Here is a 15,608-nt window from a genome sequence, read left to right on the forward strand (position 1 = left end):
TAATCTTGATCTCTTATGTAATTCAAGGCTCCTAGATTAAAAAGATTGAAACCACATATTCAGAGATATAAAGTATATATCCTGGGTAATATTGCAGAGAATATCTCATCATGTTACTGTGCCAATTCAAACAAGGAAATATTCATTTGTGACAGTCACAGTTGTCAGTTAGTGTGTTTAATGGTCTGAGAATTCCTCCAAAAATTTAATAACTGTCTGACAAATGCAAGTATAGTTTGCTTTTCATTTTGAACCCAACTTTGACATTCCCTAGATTGTTTTTTTTGCCTAGAGGGAAGGTACAGGGGGAGTCTTCTGATCCTTTGACTTTAATAGGTATCAGCATTATTTATGAGCTGTCTTGTGCTTTTAAACTTTCCTCATTTTATTAATTTTTGTATGTGCATGGCTCTACTACTACTCTTATCTTCATAATGGCGCATTAGTTTGTTCCTTTCTTTCTCAGTATAGGACATCAATGGACTTCAGTGTATTGGAACATAAGCCATTCTTGGGATTAGTGCAAGACAGGCTGACACTGGCATGGTCACCAAGTAATGTTCTAGTTGAACACTTATTGAAAAGAGCCCAAATGCTCACTAAACAGAGATTTCATTGGAGGAGTAATGATGATTAGCTCTTGTAACTTCTGATTGTAAGCCACGGAGGAGAACAGGCAAAAGCAGTTCAACTAACCTCCCCCACCCCTCAATAGTGTTGCAGTTTTAAAAGAGGAAATCCAATAGGTAATGCACCTTGTGCTGTTCCCTTACTTTGTCCCCGTGCATTCTTCCTTTTCAAATAGATATCTAATTTTCCTTCAAATGCTTTGACTGATTCTTCCTCCACCATAAAGACAGGCAGTGCATTCCAGACCCAAACTACTTCTCATGTCATAACAGCACAGTGACAGGGTTGTTGAATTTACTTAAGACTGAGTTTGATAGATTTTTGTCACAAAACTAACTTAAAGGTTACGTGAGAAAGACAAGAAGGGGCAGTTGTAACCACTACCAGTTTAACGACAATTTTATTGAAGGGTGGAGGAAGTTTGAAGGGTTGAATGGCCTACTTCTGTTCCAAAGTCCTATGTTTCAATCAGCTTCTGTCAATAGTTTCTTCAGATTTTTGTTAACCAATATAAGAGCCCTTCATATTGCCAATTCTTCTGCCAAATACCTTAAATCAGTCTACAATCAATTTTAGGCTTTTCACCAGTGTAAACTGAATGTAGGTTTGCTCACTGAGCTGGAAGGTTCATTTTCAGACATTTCATCACCATATTAGGAAACACCTTCAGTGAGCTACACCACCAGTACTTCATCCAGCGGCTCACTGATGACGTTACTTAGTATGGTGATGAAACGTCTGAAAACAAACCCTCCAGCTCAGCGATCAAACCTACATCCAGATCCGCAACCTGAGCTACAAATCTTCTCAGAAGTTTGTGTCCTCTCTATTCTGTTCAGAAACCTAATGAGCTTGATCTCTAATGGCCGAATGACCTAAATCTCCTCTCCTTCTCTTCTTCAAAGAAAACAGCCCTGACCTCTCCAATCTATTAGTGAATTTGGAATTCCTATTCATTGGAACCACTCTCTTTAATTCCTTCATATCCTTAAAGTGGAACACACAGAACCAGGTACAATACTCCAGTTGAGTCTGAAACAGTGTTTTACCCAAGTTCAAATTAACTTCATTGCTCTTGCTTTCCATGCCATTAAACAACTAAGCCCAGGACGTTAGATACTGTATTAATTGTTCTCTCAAACTGGATTGCTAGCTTAAAAGGCAAGTGCACATTTACATCCAGATCCCTCTGTTCTTGCAAACCTTTAGAATTGCATCTTTTGCCATAGATTGTCTCTCTTGTTTTTTTCTACCAAAACGACTCACTTCACACTTCCCTGCATGGAATTTTATCTTCTCCTTGTGTGTTCATTCCACAAAATGCCCTTTCAAAATTCTACATTACCCTTCTCTTATAGATTCGATGATGCTTAAAGTTCACAATGCTTCCTAATTTTGTACAATCAACAAATTTTGAAATCTAAAGAAACAAATGACAAAAGCTGATTGAAACATCGAACTTAGGAATGGAAGTAGACCATTCAGCCCTTCAAACATTCTCCAGTCTTCAACAAAATTGTGGTTAACCTGGTTGAGGTTACTACTCCCTCTCTTGTCTTTCTCACAATCATCAAATTGTAGTCTTTTAATATAAAGCAGGAAGAGTAAAGTTCTCGATACTGACCCCTGGGGAACTCTTCAACAAAATTCCTTCAGTTTAAAAAACATTCATCAATCACTACTCTCTGTTTCCTATCACTCAACTCACTTCATATTCCATGACCAATAAATTTGCTCACAGGATTGTTGTGCAACACCATATTGAATAATTGTTTGGAAGCACATATACACCACATTAGCAGCAAATGTCTCAAATTATTTGTTAAATGGTACTAGCATAAGCATTTCAGGGGCTGTTTAAGATTTGAACCTGTTAGGTGCAAAGGAGAATAGATAGTAAGGCCTTAGTCTTCTGTCTTCATTGAGGATTTCCTCGTCTGACTTCAAAATGGACTAGCGCTTAGGCTGGCTTTCTAATGGGGAAATGATCACTGATGTCTCAAACACACTGCACATGAAACAGTCCCACTTTGTGACTCAAGTTAGCTGGTAATAAAGCAAAACTTCAGGCCTACAAGGCTGCAAAAACTTCACCCCTCTGTCATTGTCTGTATCCTTTCCCACCACCACATTGTACTTTTCTCCTGCTGTCTCCATACCACACACTCATCCACCCCTGGTCACCACAGAGCCAGTGTGTCTGCTGTCTTGGTGTTAATCAGCCAATTGGCCACCCTCCCTACCGAGCAACTCTGAGCAGCAACTATGCCGCAGCTCATATAACACATTGTTTTTCACAATGGCAATAATAATTTGACAGACTTTCTCTTTTGTCTCATCATGTGATGATTTAACACAATGCTGAAATTTTGGGGGCTAATCAATCATCGTTTGTAGGATGCTCTTTTTCAAGAAGGTGACATCTGTCTCAATTTCTTATCGGGATGATGGAGAAATTTGCCCATTAAATATGTAGCCATCCAGCTCGATTTGGTGAGGGCAGGATACTACACACTGCTGTAGATCAGAAAGCACAAGTGGTTTGATTCCTTCCTTGTGCTAGCTCATTCAGGCCATGCTGAGATCATGGTAAGGATTACATGCACAAAATGTCTGGCATTTGAGGTTAAATTATTGCTTCTTCCTGGGCCCAAGTGAATTAAAATTGAATATTTCTAAGTGTTTTTCTTTGTGTGAGCTCTATTGCAGCATGGAGTAGGGCTCTCATCACATGATTCAAAAGGGTGGAGAGTGAACGGCACATGTCTGCAGCCAAGATTTTCAGTGAACATTTGACAGGTAGAGAACAATGTTAACATTCATATTTAAACAGACCATTTGCCTGTTTCAAGCATGTGGGCTGTTTACCTATTTACAGGCCCTATTGAATATAACATCCAATCAGTAATAAGCACCAATAGGGAGAGGGGAGGGTGGGGCTTAAAAACCCCTCTCCACCTCCTGCCTACTTTTGGCAGGCTACTTCCCAACTGTGAAACTGGTGGTTATATTAGAACTGTGATTGGATTATCACCATTGTTAACTTCATGTCTGTCACCCAGCAACAACTACTTACACTAATGTTGCATCTTCAATGTAGTGGAACAGTCCAAGAATAATATAGAAGATAATATGACACCAGTTTACACGATGAGATATTAGTTCTGATTTCCAAAAGCTTGAATAAAAAGGTAGCTTTTTAAGACGTATATGCATGGAGGAAAGAGGTAGAGTGGTGTACGAATGGAATTCCAGAGTTTAGGGCTGAAGCAATTGCAGATACAACTATCAATGGTGGAGTAATTATAATTGGAGATGCTTATGAGACTAGAATTTTCAAATTAAGACGTTGCTCGACTGGGAGTCAGCAAACAGAGGGGGAATAATATGGATAGAATATTGCAAAGAAAGGACTTTGGACAACTGCATTTCAGATGGTCCCAAAATAATACAGCATAGAAAGTGGAAGGCTAACCAAAAGAGTTTTGGAATAGTTGTGGTTGGCAGTAACAAAGCATGGGTGAGGTTTTCAGCAGCAGGGACCGGTACAAAGTTAGGTATTGTTTATGGTAGTGGAACTCAGCAGTCTTAGTAATGGTGTTATTATGTCATCAGAAGCTCATCAATGTCCAAAGATGTGCAGGTCAGGTGAACTGGCCATGCTAAGTTACCCATAGTATTAGGTGCATTAGTCAAGGGGTAAATATAGGGTAGGGGAATGGGTCTGGGTGAGTTACTCTTTGGAGGGTCGGTGTGGACTTGTTGGGCCGAAGAGCCTGTTTCTATACTGTAGGGAATCTAATCTAATCGAATCTAATCACAAGTTCAAATATGACACCAAGATTGCAAAAGGTCCAGTTCAGCTTCAGACACTTGTCAGGCGAGGCATGGAATCAGCAGGGAGGGAATGGAGTTTGGAGTGGGGATTTAAAACAATGGTTTCAGTCTTTCCAATATTTAAGTAGTCTAATAATTCCACAAAAGTGCACGAGTCAAGAGAGGTATTGATTAGCTAGAGCTGGGAGTTGACATAGTACATGTGAAAACTAAAGCTAAGTTTTTGAATGGTGTCTCTGAAGGGCTATGCGTTATAAAAAAGAAGAGGAAATCTCCAATCTGTTAGGATATCAGAAGTAATGGTGCAGAAGCAGAAAGAAATGTCAGTGTAAGTAATGCTCTTGCCCTCATTTTATTCAAATAAATGCCTCATTTGAGCAAAATGTTGTTAAATGCAGGATATTCAAACCATAAGGCATATAGAGGTTAGAGTTACAAATAAAACCCTCATCTTTATCTCAAACACTGCATTTAGCATTTCAAAGACAGATATAGATTGGCCACAAGAGAGTAAGATTTCCTCAGCTCACCTCAACAAGGTGCCAGATATCAAGGTTACATTGCCAAGCATTCTTCCATTAAATTAATGCCAATTTGTAACACAGGAGACAGGTTATTTCTTTAGTTACGGTTAACAGACACAAAGAGAAACTGCTTGTGATAACAGCATAAAGTTGCTCCACAATTCACTCATGTTACTTTCCTGCAGGGGCTGTGGAATGGTGATCCTAGTTGATTTCTCTTTTGTCTGACATGAGGGAGAGTGGGCCAATTGCAGTTGCAGTCTACTAGGACCTGTCTGTCAAAAATTGAACTTACTCAGCATTGACAGCGTGACAAACCTGAGAACTTCCAATTTCAAGGGCACACTTCCTCAAATGCTTGCCAATAAAGTGTCCAGAATAGAGTTTTATTTGATTAATCGCTTTTACCATTCACACTTCAATTACCTCGGCAGACTGGTGGCTTTCCTGACCATTTCCCATCACCCTTGCATGCCCGGTGTTCCGATCCTCCTGCGAGGTAGAATCCTGGCTGGCAGGTGTAAATTAAGGTATAACCCATGATCGGCAGTTCAATGGCTCTCACGTCCACATAGGCAGGTGTTTCTGGCTGTCGACAGCTGTGAGCTTGAAGGAAAGTAAAGAACGAGAAATTAGCCAATGAAGCAATAATAATCACAGTATAGTAAATAATTTAAGGTGTCGGATCAAACATTTGCCAGTTGTTTCTCTGGAACAAATTATATGGTTAAAACTCAGCAAACAGTGGGGAACATTTTAACAATAAGATGCACAGCACTGAGGGAGAGAACTTCTGGGGTTTTCCTGCTTGCCTGAGATAACTTTGGCAGAATAGCTGTGGAGACCTTGTAAAAATCAATGTAAATCACTTACATATTTTCTCTGGGATTTCTGCTGGAGTTATGGCTGGCAAGTATGATCAATACACACAGACATTCATTCAGCTCTGAGAGACAGTTGCCACAACTGGTCACGCAATTTGAACCTTGCTATGCAAAGTGCCTTTAACATTGTAATAAATCTCACTGACATTACTAAAGCAAAAATTCGTCAAATAAATCCACTCGGACAGAACCATTGGACAAAAACTGCAGTGACTATGTTACTCACGCCAATGGTTTATAATTATTATTTTGGAATAAGCTGCTTGTGACTTGTACATCTGAGTGACACTTCAGAGCAATAAAACCAATACAGAGAAAGATTTGTTTGCTCATCATCTGATGTCTATTCTCATAATCCAATTAAATTACAGACCATTACAGTTAGGGGTCATGTATCACTAAATAGCGCCAGGAAGATGTTCCTGGCACTATCTGATACCTTCTTTTGATACTGAGGTCTTTCCATAATGGAGACGATATATTGAATGCAGTCAATGTTTTCACAAGGGATTACTGGTAATCAGTGTTTATATCCTCAGCCAGTAATGCATACACAAGTGACTGATGATACCACTTGTGAATTAGGCATTGTATAGAACAGTTCTGCAGTGCTTTCCCTACCAAAGACAGACATAAACTCAGACACTTCATATGCAAGGAGCTGTTTACTTTGATCTTAAATGTGCTGTTTGGGAGGTTGTTGCAATAAAGGTATGATTTCACCTTCTTATCACACATTGACTGTGTCCAAGGCATATTACAGAATACACAGGATCTCTTGTGCTTCCTTCATTTTGACTAACAACAGCTCTTTGACAGAGTGACTAAAAGCTAAGCAAACAGATACATGGTTGGAATCAAATACAATTTCTTGACTTGGCTGAATTCCAAAATCAGGACATCTGTGAGGGAAAACTTTGAAGGACGCACTACCTTTGCACCATGTAATTTCACCATTGCTATCCTCCACACTGTGACAGACCTTCTCTTTCTTTCCCTGTTCTTGCAAAGGTTGTTCACCTCTAACATCTCTATCTTTTGATGAAAGTCACCAACTTGCAATGCTAATCCAGTTTCTCACTCCACAGATGCTACAAGACGTACTGAGTGCTCCCAAAAGTTTGGCTTTTTTGTGAAAATCTTAATGTTGTGAGAATCTTGGTGTGGAACAATTCCATAATAACAACTGCTGGACTTGGGTTGAAGTCTACTTGCACAACAATTGGCCTTAGATATGTAGGCATGTTCTTTCTACCATTCCTAATAGGTGCAAAGATTACTTTTGGAAAATATGATTCAATTATGTGTTATATTTTCCATCAAAAACAACACCATACTATGCAACCATTTTCAACTTTGCACTCTGAACTGGGGACTTTGTTCACCTGCAGATCATAAACCTTTTGTGGTTGGCCTGAATTTCTATTATTTGCTACTGGTTGTTGTACAAGGCAATAGTTCTGAAAGAGTTACTACTGGAGACTGCATCAGGTTCCACTGAATCTAATAATGTCTCACAGCACTGAGTGAAGAACCAGTGAATCCTGCTCGAAATCCTGGTGGATATGTTATGTTATGTTATGTTATGTCTGACTGGTGATAGTCTTTGCCATTACACATAACTGGTCAATGTAACTTGCACCTATTGCTGTCATGAAATAAGCAACACCTCCTCATTAAGACTTTCAAGTGGTTTATCCTTGACCACTGTTAACTAAGTAAGCATTGTACTTAGTCCAGGGAGAGGATTTGTGGCAGCATTCTACCTCGATTGTAAATCACTAATGGTTCATTCCACAAACATATGACACTGATATGTGTTCAGCTCTGCACCAAATCACCAGTTGGCAAATTACTCTCAATTAATCTACTGCTGCTTCCTATAAGTGTTTTTTTTAAATACTCAGGCATGTTGGTATTAAAGAACACTTATAATTTGTATGCTTACAATTTCAATTCACTTACATGTTAACATTTCAATGCTGAACCAGCTGCTAACTTTCCTCTAATCATTGGTTATGTTTCCAATGATAAAGACTGATTACAACAGATATCAAGTTGAAAATGAATGAAAAATCTTCTTAGCAGCTGGAAAGAATAGGTACAGCTGCATCCTTAGCTATTACCTGCTGACAGTCTAACTACTTGCTTGTTAGAAAGCAACATCTCATATGGTGAAGACAGTTTATCACACCTCACTGGCATTTGTGACAAATATATGTAATTAACTGAAATATAACTTTCTAAATATGGACAAGGACAGGATTTAAACAAGAATTAGATGGAGCAACACTACAAAGGTATAGAAAAATAAACTGTTTGTAGGCATTGCTTTTTGAACCTAGAAAACTTACGAACGCATTCAGGATGCACACCACTCCAAGTCAAATTGGCAAGACAGGAGCGTGTTGTGGAGCCTTGAATATGGTAGCCCTTTCGACACTTGAAAAATACAGTGCTCCCAACCTGTAAAAAACATAAGTGTTCTCAATATAGAAAGGGAACAATTGGAAGGGGTGATTGGCAGAATATCTGATTCAGTAGATATTTTTTACCTCATAACCTTGGGAACTGTTCTGCATTCCAAAATGAGGGGTGCCTGGGTCCGGACATATAGTGTGTGTTGGATCTTTTGAAGGGAACAGAAACATTAAAACAGAAAAAAAACAAAAGTACATTCATAATTCTGGCTATGCTACAAAGAGTTTTGTTTTAGACAGGTTACAAATTAGCAGTTTTAAATATTTATGTTCACTTCAGTTTTCTGATGCTGAATACTTTAAAGTCTCGAAATTACATCAAAGTAATATTAGCATATATGCACAACACACTGATAATCAATTCCTTTGTGGATTATTTATTTTAAAATATTAAAACAGCTATTAATCAGCAGACAATGAAATTGGATATTAACATTTTCATATTCACATAACATAATTTCAAGGCCCGATCTCTTAAAAGGTTTGGTCACTGGACTGTGACATTCCCATTTTATCGATGAGATATTTTCACTACTTTCTTGTTAATATTAACAATAAGTGTTTGCTGTCAAATCTCTGCATCAGTGAAATGATTTTCCCAGCTCTAAAGTTTCCACTTTTGAAAGTGATTGGAGATACAGCCATAAAAATTAAGAAGTAAATGTGAAAAAGAAAATGACTACAGAAAAGTGAGAAGTGTTAAACTAAACATCATGGTCCTTTAACTCTCCCTGTAAGCCGATCTCAATTGACAAGTCAGAAAAGCATGACCTCTCTACTATGATTGCATTTCTATTTCTATAACTCACAGCAAACTGAGGAACATTAACCAGAATAATGGATGGGGTGACCATACCAATGCAAGATGGCTGAATGCCACTCCAGAATCCATTCGCTTGACAAAATCTTCTTGATGATCCAACTAATAGAAATGGAGGTCGGCAACGGAAGTACACTTCAGATTTGAACGTGAAACTTCTTCCTTCAATTCGCCCCTCCACTGGGGTCCCTGGGTCTCCACAGAAAACAGCTACAGGCAAAGAAAATTTAATGTACACATTGTGGAAAGCTTGTATTTAGAACGCTGTATTCATAAACTTTTGCAGCTTTCAAAAGCTATCACATGACTTTATGGGAAAGATTCCTTCCCCCAACATTCAGTTTCTCTCTTATTTTCTCGACTGAAGCCTTGATCTTTGCTGGGATACAGTTGGAATACAGCCATTCACTTATCATTGCTAAATCTAATCTTGCATGTTCTCTACAAATGTATACTTTCACAACATACATTCCTGGACAGCATTCAGGAAGGGGACAATGACTGATTTGATGATACCTGAATGAGCAAAATTGTTTCCAGTTGTTGGATCCTTAATATTATCCCAGGTTGAGATCACAACAGTAGTGGGAGTGAACAAGAGTTCTCGCTGTTTGAAGATACCAATGAAGCCATTGGAAAGTTGTAAAATGGCCTTTTGTATTGAGGCTAGATTGTTTTAAGCAAGCCCAGCTGCATAGAATCAATGTTCTCAGATGAAACAACAGATGACCATGTCTGGATGCACAGCTATAAAGTTGATGGAGTGCTAGAAGATAGGATTGTAGAAAGGATTTGACGGCACGGTCCCTATCTTGCCTATGGCAAAAGTAAAAGACACAAAGAGTTGGATCGCAGCTTTGATTTAAGGTGGATGAGAAAAGCTGTGCTTGAACTACCCTTACCTATTGACTGGTGAGATCTTGATATTGGCATGAATTTGGCAGAAGGCTCCTTAACTGTCAGCTGAGGTGCGGTACCCCCTACATTGGAGTTCCAAAGAAGGTGAGTACATTGTGGAAAACTTTGCTATTGAGGTGAATATGTGATCAAAATTGGTGGCAGTTGCATTGATTGCTTTACCAACTACTCAGTTCTCTCTGTGTATGGCTACATTGTTAAAATGATGCAGCAAGTACATTATTGATTTTGTTTTTCACAAGCAGTAAATCTCAAAAAAAAGTAAAAGTACCACAGGATGGTGATGTTATTCAAGACGTTATTGCTGGATAATAAAAATTGATGCTGTTGCACTCTTTATTAGAGACACTGCAATTAATTCATGATTGTGTGCTAGATAAATGCAAACGTTCTTAATCTTATCCATCGGGAAACAGGTACTGATAGAGGAGAGTCACTTTTAGCTGCTGTGATACATCTCAGAACAGCATTGATAAGAAACTTGGTAATTTTTGGCCTTTACCCTTAAAGTTGTCAGCGTTGGCAAAATATTTAAAATCCCACTTTGGAAGCACAAACTTCCTAACACAAATTCTAAGAATTGTATCTAATTATTTTATAGCACAGCTTCATGCTGTATAACCAGTAGTCCATTAAGTGAAAATTATACACACTAAGCATGACATACATGTCAGATTGTGAAGGTGAAGTGTCATTTCACATTTCACATTTCACAGAGTGGGCGGCACGGTGGTTAGCACTGCTGCCTCGCAGCGCCGGAGACCCGGGTTCAATTCCCGCCTCAGGCAACTGACTGTGTGGAGTTTGCACGTTCTCCCCGTGTCTGCGTGGGTTTTCTCCGGGTGCTCCGGTTTCCTCCCACACTCCAAAGATGTGCAGGTCAGGTGAATTGGCCATGCTAAATTGCCCGTAGTGTTAGGCAAGGGGTAGATGTAGATGTAGGGGTATGGGTGGGTTACGCTTCGGCGGGGCGGTGCGGACTTGTTGGGCCGGAGGGCCTGTTTCCACACTGTAAGTAATCTAATCTAATTTCTTTTACCATAAAAGTATTCATATTGATCAAAAATCTAGAACATGAATCTCCTTCAGGGACAATATATGCTGTCACATAGGGCAAGAATTCAGAGATCCTGTCAGTCTTAGTGTGGCAAAACACAAGTCAAAACCACCAAAAGAACAGATAGCAAAACCAGGTGATATTTCCAGTTCATTATTTAGGCTTTGGTTTGTCCACAAGGCCAACACAGAGAGTGGCAGAACTGATTTCATGTTTGACACTGCCTCAGTGTCCCTCACAATTATATTTGTCGATTTGATAAATGTAGATTCAGTCCTTCAGCTGAACTTGAAATTGCAATAACAGTTCTGCATTTTGTGTATTAAAAAAAACAAAAATTTGCAATTTGTGCAAAGACATTACATAGTTGACAATAGTCTTCTTTGTTCTTCAAAAGGACAAACTCAAGCAATAACTTGGAAGATCATCATAGGATCAAGCAAAAGATTTGAGCCAGATGATGTTACCAGATTAGTCCCAAGTTGATTGTGCACAAAGGTGTACCATTCTCATTGGACACATCCATGCAGTAAAGGATAAAGGTTACTAACAATAACTTGCTGAGGTAGGACCAAGGAAAATTCCAGACAGTAGCAAGGATTGAAGCTTAGACAGTTACTTTGTGTTGTCAACTTTAGAACAGAACTGGAATAACTTCTTGTTATATGGACCGTAAGGATTTTGTCTGTGGGGAGCAAATCTCAATCTCTAAGAACAAAGTCCATTTGTGGGAATACACAGGGTTTTAACTCAGGGTGCTGTCCTTTGTGTTGACAATTGTTGGTTGGTCCAACAACAAATAATTAAGACAAATAAATAAGATAAGGAAACATATCTCATGATAATTCCCAATTTTGTGTCTTTAAATTCAAAACATCTTGTTATTTCCCTATAATCTCAGAATGTATCACACACCTCAAAAAGATTGATTGATTTGCAATCCTTGAAATCACCAGGAAGTACATCACCTAAGTTTCAGTTGCACATTTCACCTGAAGTCTCCAATTAGGAGCAGTCATATACTATTCATCCCTTGAGCCTGCTCTGCCAATAAGGGTTGATTTGTTTGTGTTTCGCATTTCATATTCCTGTCCACAGAAACTCCTTATATGGAAATGATGACCCTTGATTCCCTGGCCAAACAAGAATCTACCTTCCTCTTTTAAAAATGTTCAATGTTCAACCTTCACCACTTTTGGAGGCAGAGGCAGAGTTCCAAAATCACACAATCTTCAGAGAGAGAAAAAAAACTCATCTCTGCCCTCAAAGGGGAACCCCTAATTTTTAAACATTGACACCTAGTTCTGGTCTCACCCCCAAGAGGAAACGTCTTCTCCATACCAACCTTATTAAGAACAGTCAGCATCTTATGCACTTCAGACAACTGGCACCTAACTCTTCTAAAGCCTACTCTGTCCGACTCTTCCTCAGAGGACAACCTGCTTATTCCAGGTATCAATCTAGTAAACCTCCTCTGAAATGCTGCTGTTATATTTACCTCCTATCCAGGGTGAGTAAAATGGCACACAGTATTTTTTAATATATCTCAGTTAAGTGCCAATTTTCATGAGTTTCCTTTTGTGAGCTTGAGCAAATTATCTCATGCTATTCTTTGCTGCTCACCTCATTAGGTATGCACCATACCTCTATGGTGCTATTGAGTATTCACCAGTGGAGGGTGTATTTACTGTGGCTGGGACCTTCGAGATTTAGGCAAGCTGGACAACAGGTCAAATGGTGCCAGCCAGGAATAGCCCTTTACAGTACACGTAATGGGAAAGAGATGAAAATGAAAAGTTTCTGCAAGTATATAGGTAACACAGTTGACACTTCATCAGAAATAGAAGTTCAGATTCATAAACATATTTCCACTTTACATCATCACTCAACTGATTGACAATCATTTCTGTCCATTGTTGCACTGCTCAATCATGCTGAAGGAGACGCTCCTACTGTAAATAGCCTCATCTTCCTGCTTACAAGACTGCTCCCACTTTCCCTGCTCTCCAGCTTCTAACACATCCGATCATTGCCTCTTGAGCTGTGCACAGCACAGCATGTAAGGATTATGCAGCACATTTAGTCTGCAGTGTACTGCAAGGCTCCAGCCCAGATTGATTCATTTTCTGGAAGCTTATTTTCTGCTCCACAAGGGTCCCGATCGAAGACTGGCCTGCATTGCATCTACACTTGGCCTCAGTCAGGGGGTGGTATAAAGAGTCTTCAGACATGTTTGTATAAATTAGAACTTGTTTCCAATTAGCCATCCCTGTATCTGCCCCTGAAATGAAGCGGACACAAGCATACAGGCATCATGCCAACTTCTAAAGAATTTGACACCGACTTCTCAGATGTGGTACACATGGTCACAGATGACTTTCAAAGGAAATAAAGTGTAAAAATAGGGAAGATATTTGAAAAATATACAAGGCACTAGTCTGACCACAGCTGGAATACTGTGAACAGTTTTGGGCCTCTTATCTATGGAAAGATGTACTGGCATTGGAAGCAGTCTAGAAAATATTCACGAAGCTGATATCAGACGTGGAGGAACTGTCGAGGGTGAGACGTAGAGTAGGTTAGGCTTGTACTAATTGGATTTTAGAAAAATGAGAGGTGACCTTATTGCAACATGCAAGATTCTTAGAGAGCTTGACAGGAGACACACAGAAAGATTGTTTCCCCTTGTAGGAGAGATTGGGACCAAAGGACATAATCTCAGAATATGGTATCGCACATCTAAAGCAGAGGTTAGGAGGAATTTATGTTTCTGCTGAAGGCAGTGAATCTGTGGAATTCTTTACTATCGAGGGCTGTCAAGCTGTGGTTGTTAAATACATTCAAAGCTGAGAAAGATAGAGTTTTAATCAGGAAAGGAATCAAGGTTTATAGTGAAAAAGCAGGAAAATGGAGTTGGGGATAATAGATCAGCCTTGATCTCATTGAATGGCAGAGCAGAGTCGATGGGCTGAATGGACTGCTTTCGCTTCAATGACTTAAGGAGGGCCATTGAATGCCTGTATTTACATCTTTTACAGAGTGGACCTTATTCTGAAGCACAAATCATGTTGCGCAAATACTTCTTCAGGAGATTCCAAGTACAGTAGAATTACTGAAACATTCCTCCGAATCCTAGCCCCCACCATCATCCAAGAAAAGCAACATAGCATAAGATCTTATGGTTTAGCTCCATGCTTTAGTGCAGCTATGTGAACTTGAATTGTCTTTGTGAATTGTGGCCTGCAGGCAACAATTAAAAGGTTGCTTATGATTACTTCTGCTTAACAGAAATTACAACAATCTAGTTGTAATAAAAAATGAGGTAGTCAAGATTGCTTGTGACCAGGATTTGTAATCAGCATAGTTGGTCATTGCATCTGTGAATTTTGATGTGGAATTATGATTACAGACCTGTTAAACCAATGCTTTGTAATGATGCAGTTGCTACTTGCTGGGCTTCACAATGTTCAGAAGTGAAGCTAACCTACACAGACAGAAAACAAACACTTATTCCACCCACTGCAGGTGCGGTGGCAGCCATTTTCACTGTGTATTTACAATTCAGATGAGGATGGAAGGCAGCACTGTTTGTACTTCTCAGAAGAGGTCAATCAACCTATTTCTTGAGGTATCCCCTCCACACCTTAGTGTTTTCTTTTCACCTTGCATTCCCTGTTAACTCCATCAGTTCTGAGGTTCCACATGTTCGTACCCAACTCCCAACATTCCTTTTGTTCTCTGGTACTAAAATTTAGTCATGTCAAACATTGTGTTCACTACATTGCCTTCTCAACCCATTGAAGATAAGATGGTACTGACTTTCAATGGTAAATGTCCAACTCCCACTGCAGTAACCCATATCCTTTAATGCCCTATTGTCACCCACTTTGTATGTTGAGTTGCCCTCCTTTACAATTGTTGCCCCTTCTGCATCCCAGCTTGCTAGCTGAAATCCACAAAGTTGCCTTCTGCAGGTTGCTACCACAACAGTGGCCCCTGTTTTTCCGGTTTACATTTCAGTAAGCAGACAGATGACCATGACCACCCTAAGAAGCTGACTGACCATAATCAAGTCCCTGAACTAACAGTGAATGATACACTTGGTTGACTGTGGCAGGATTCCCTGAATGAAGACAGCCTCTATGATTGACAGAGCACTTGTCCCATTAGACTTGAGTTATGGCGAATTGTTTGAAGGAGATGCAATGTGTTTGCTGTGTAGGCTGCCAGCACATGTTGTCAGTTGTACAATGAGGTAGCACAGTGCCATATAGCCCCACGCCATGACAGGCTGCCTGAATATGTGTCAACATTAAATGGTAGGTCAAGGTAGATGTGCTGTGAGGATGTAAGTTCCAAACCCCAGGCAACAATACACATAAAGACAAAGCAGGAATGCAGTAAGTTGCTAAGAAGGTGCAAAGTGATTGCATGAGTTGAGTGCCAGTCCCTGTGCAC

General features: G+C 39.6%; 1 protein-coding gene across 3 annotated transcripts in view; it reads right to left on the reverse strand.

Moving 5' to 3' along the window:
* The window catches only part of LOC140464913 (CUB and sushi domain-containing protein 1-like), a 2,358,623-nt gene that overhangs the window by 40,197 nt on the left and 2,302,818 nt on the right, over positions 1-15,608 (reverse strand). For all 3 annotated transcript variants that reach the window (XM_072560545.1, XM_072560536.1, XM_072560527.1), the window contains 4 exons: positions 9,212-9,385; positions 8,431-8,504; positions 8,230-8,341; positions 5,418-5,597 (listed from right to left, as the gene is read on the reverse strand). In XM_072560545.1, coding sequence (XP_072416646.1) covers positions 5,418-5,597; positions 8,230-8,341; positions 8,431-8,504; positions 9,212-9,385 — 540 coding nt within the window. The remainder of the gene's footprint in view (positions 1-5,417; positions 5,598-8,229; positions 8,342-8,430; positions 8,505-9,211; positions 9,386-15,608) is intronic.

Source organism: Chiloscyllium punctatum, chromosome 3 (assembly GCF_047496795.1).
Source record: "Chiloscyllium punctatum isolate Juve2018m chromosome 3, sChiPun1.3, whole genome shotgun sequence".
Taxonomy (NCBI): Eukaryota; Metazoa; Chordata; class Chondrichthyes; order Orectolobiformes; family Hemiscylliidae; genus Chiloscyllium; species Chiloscyllium punctatum.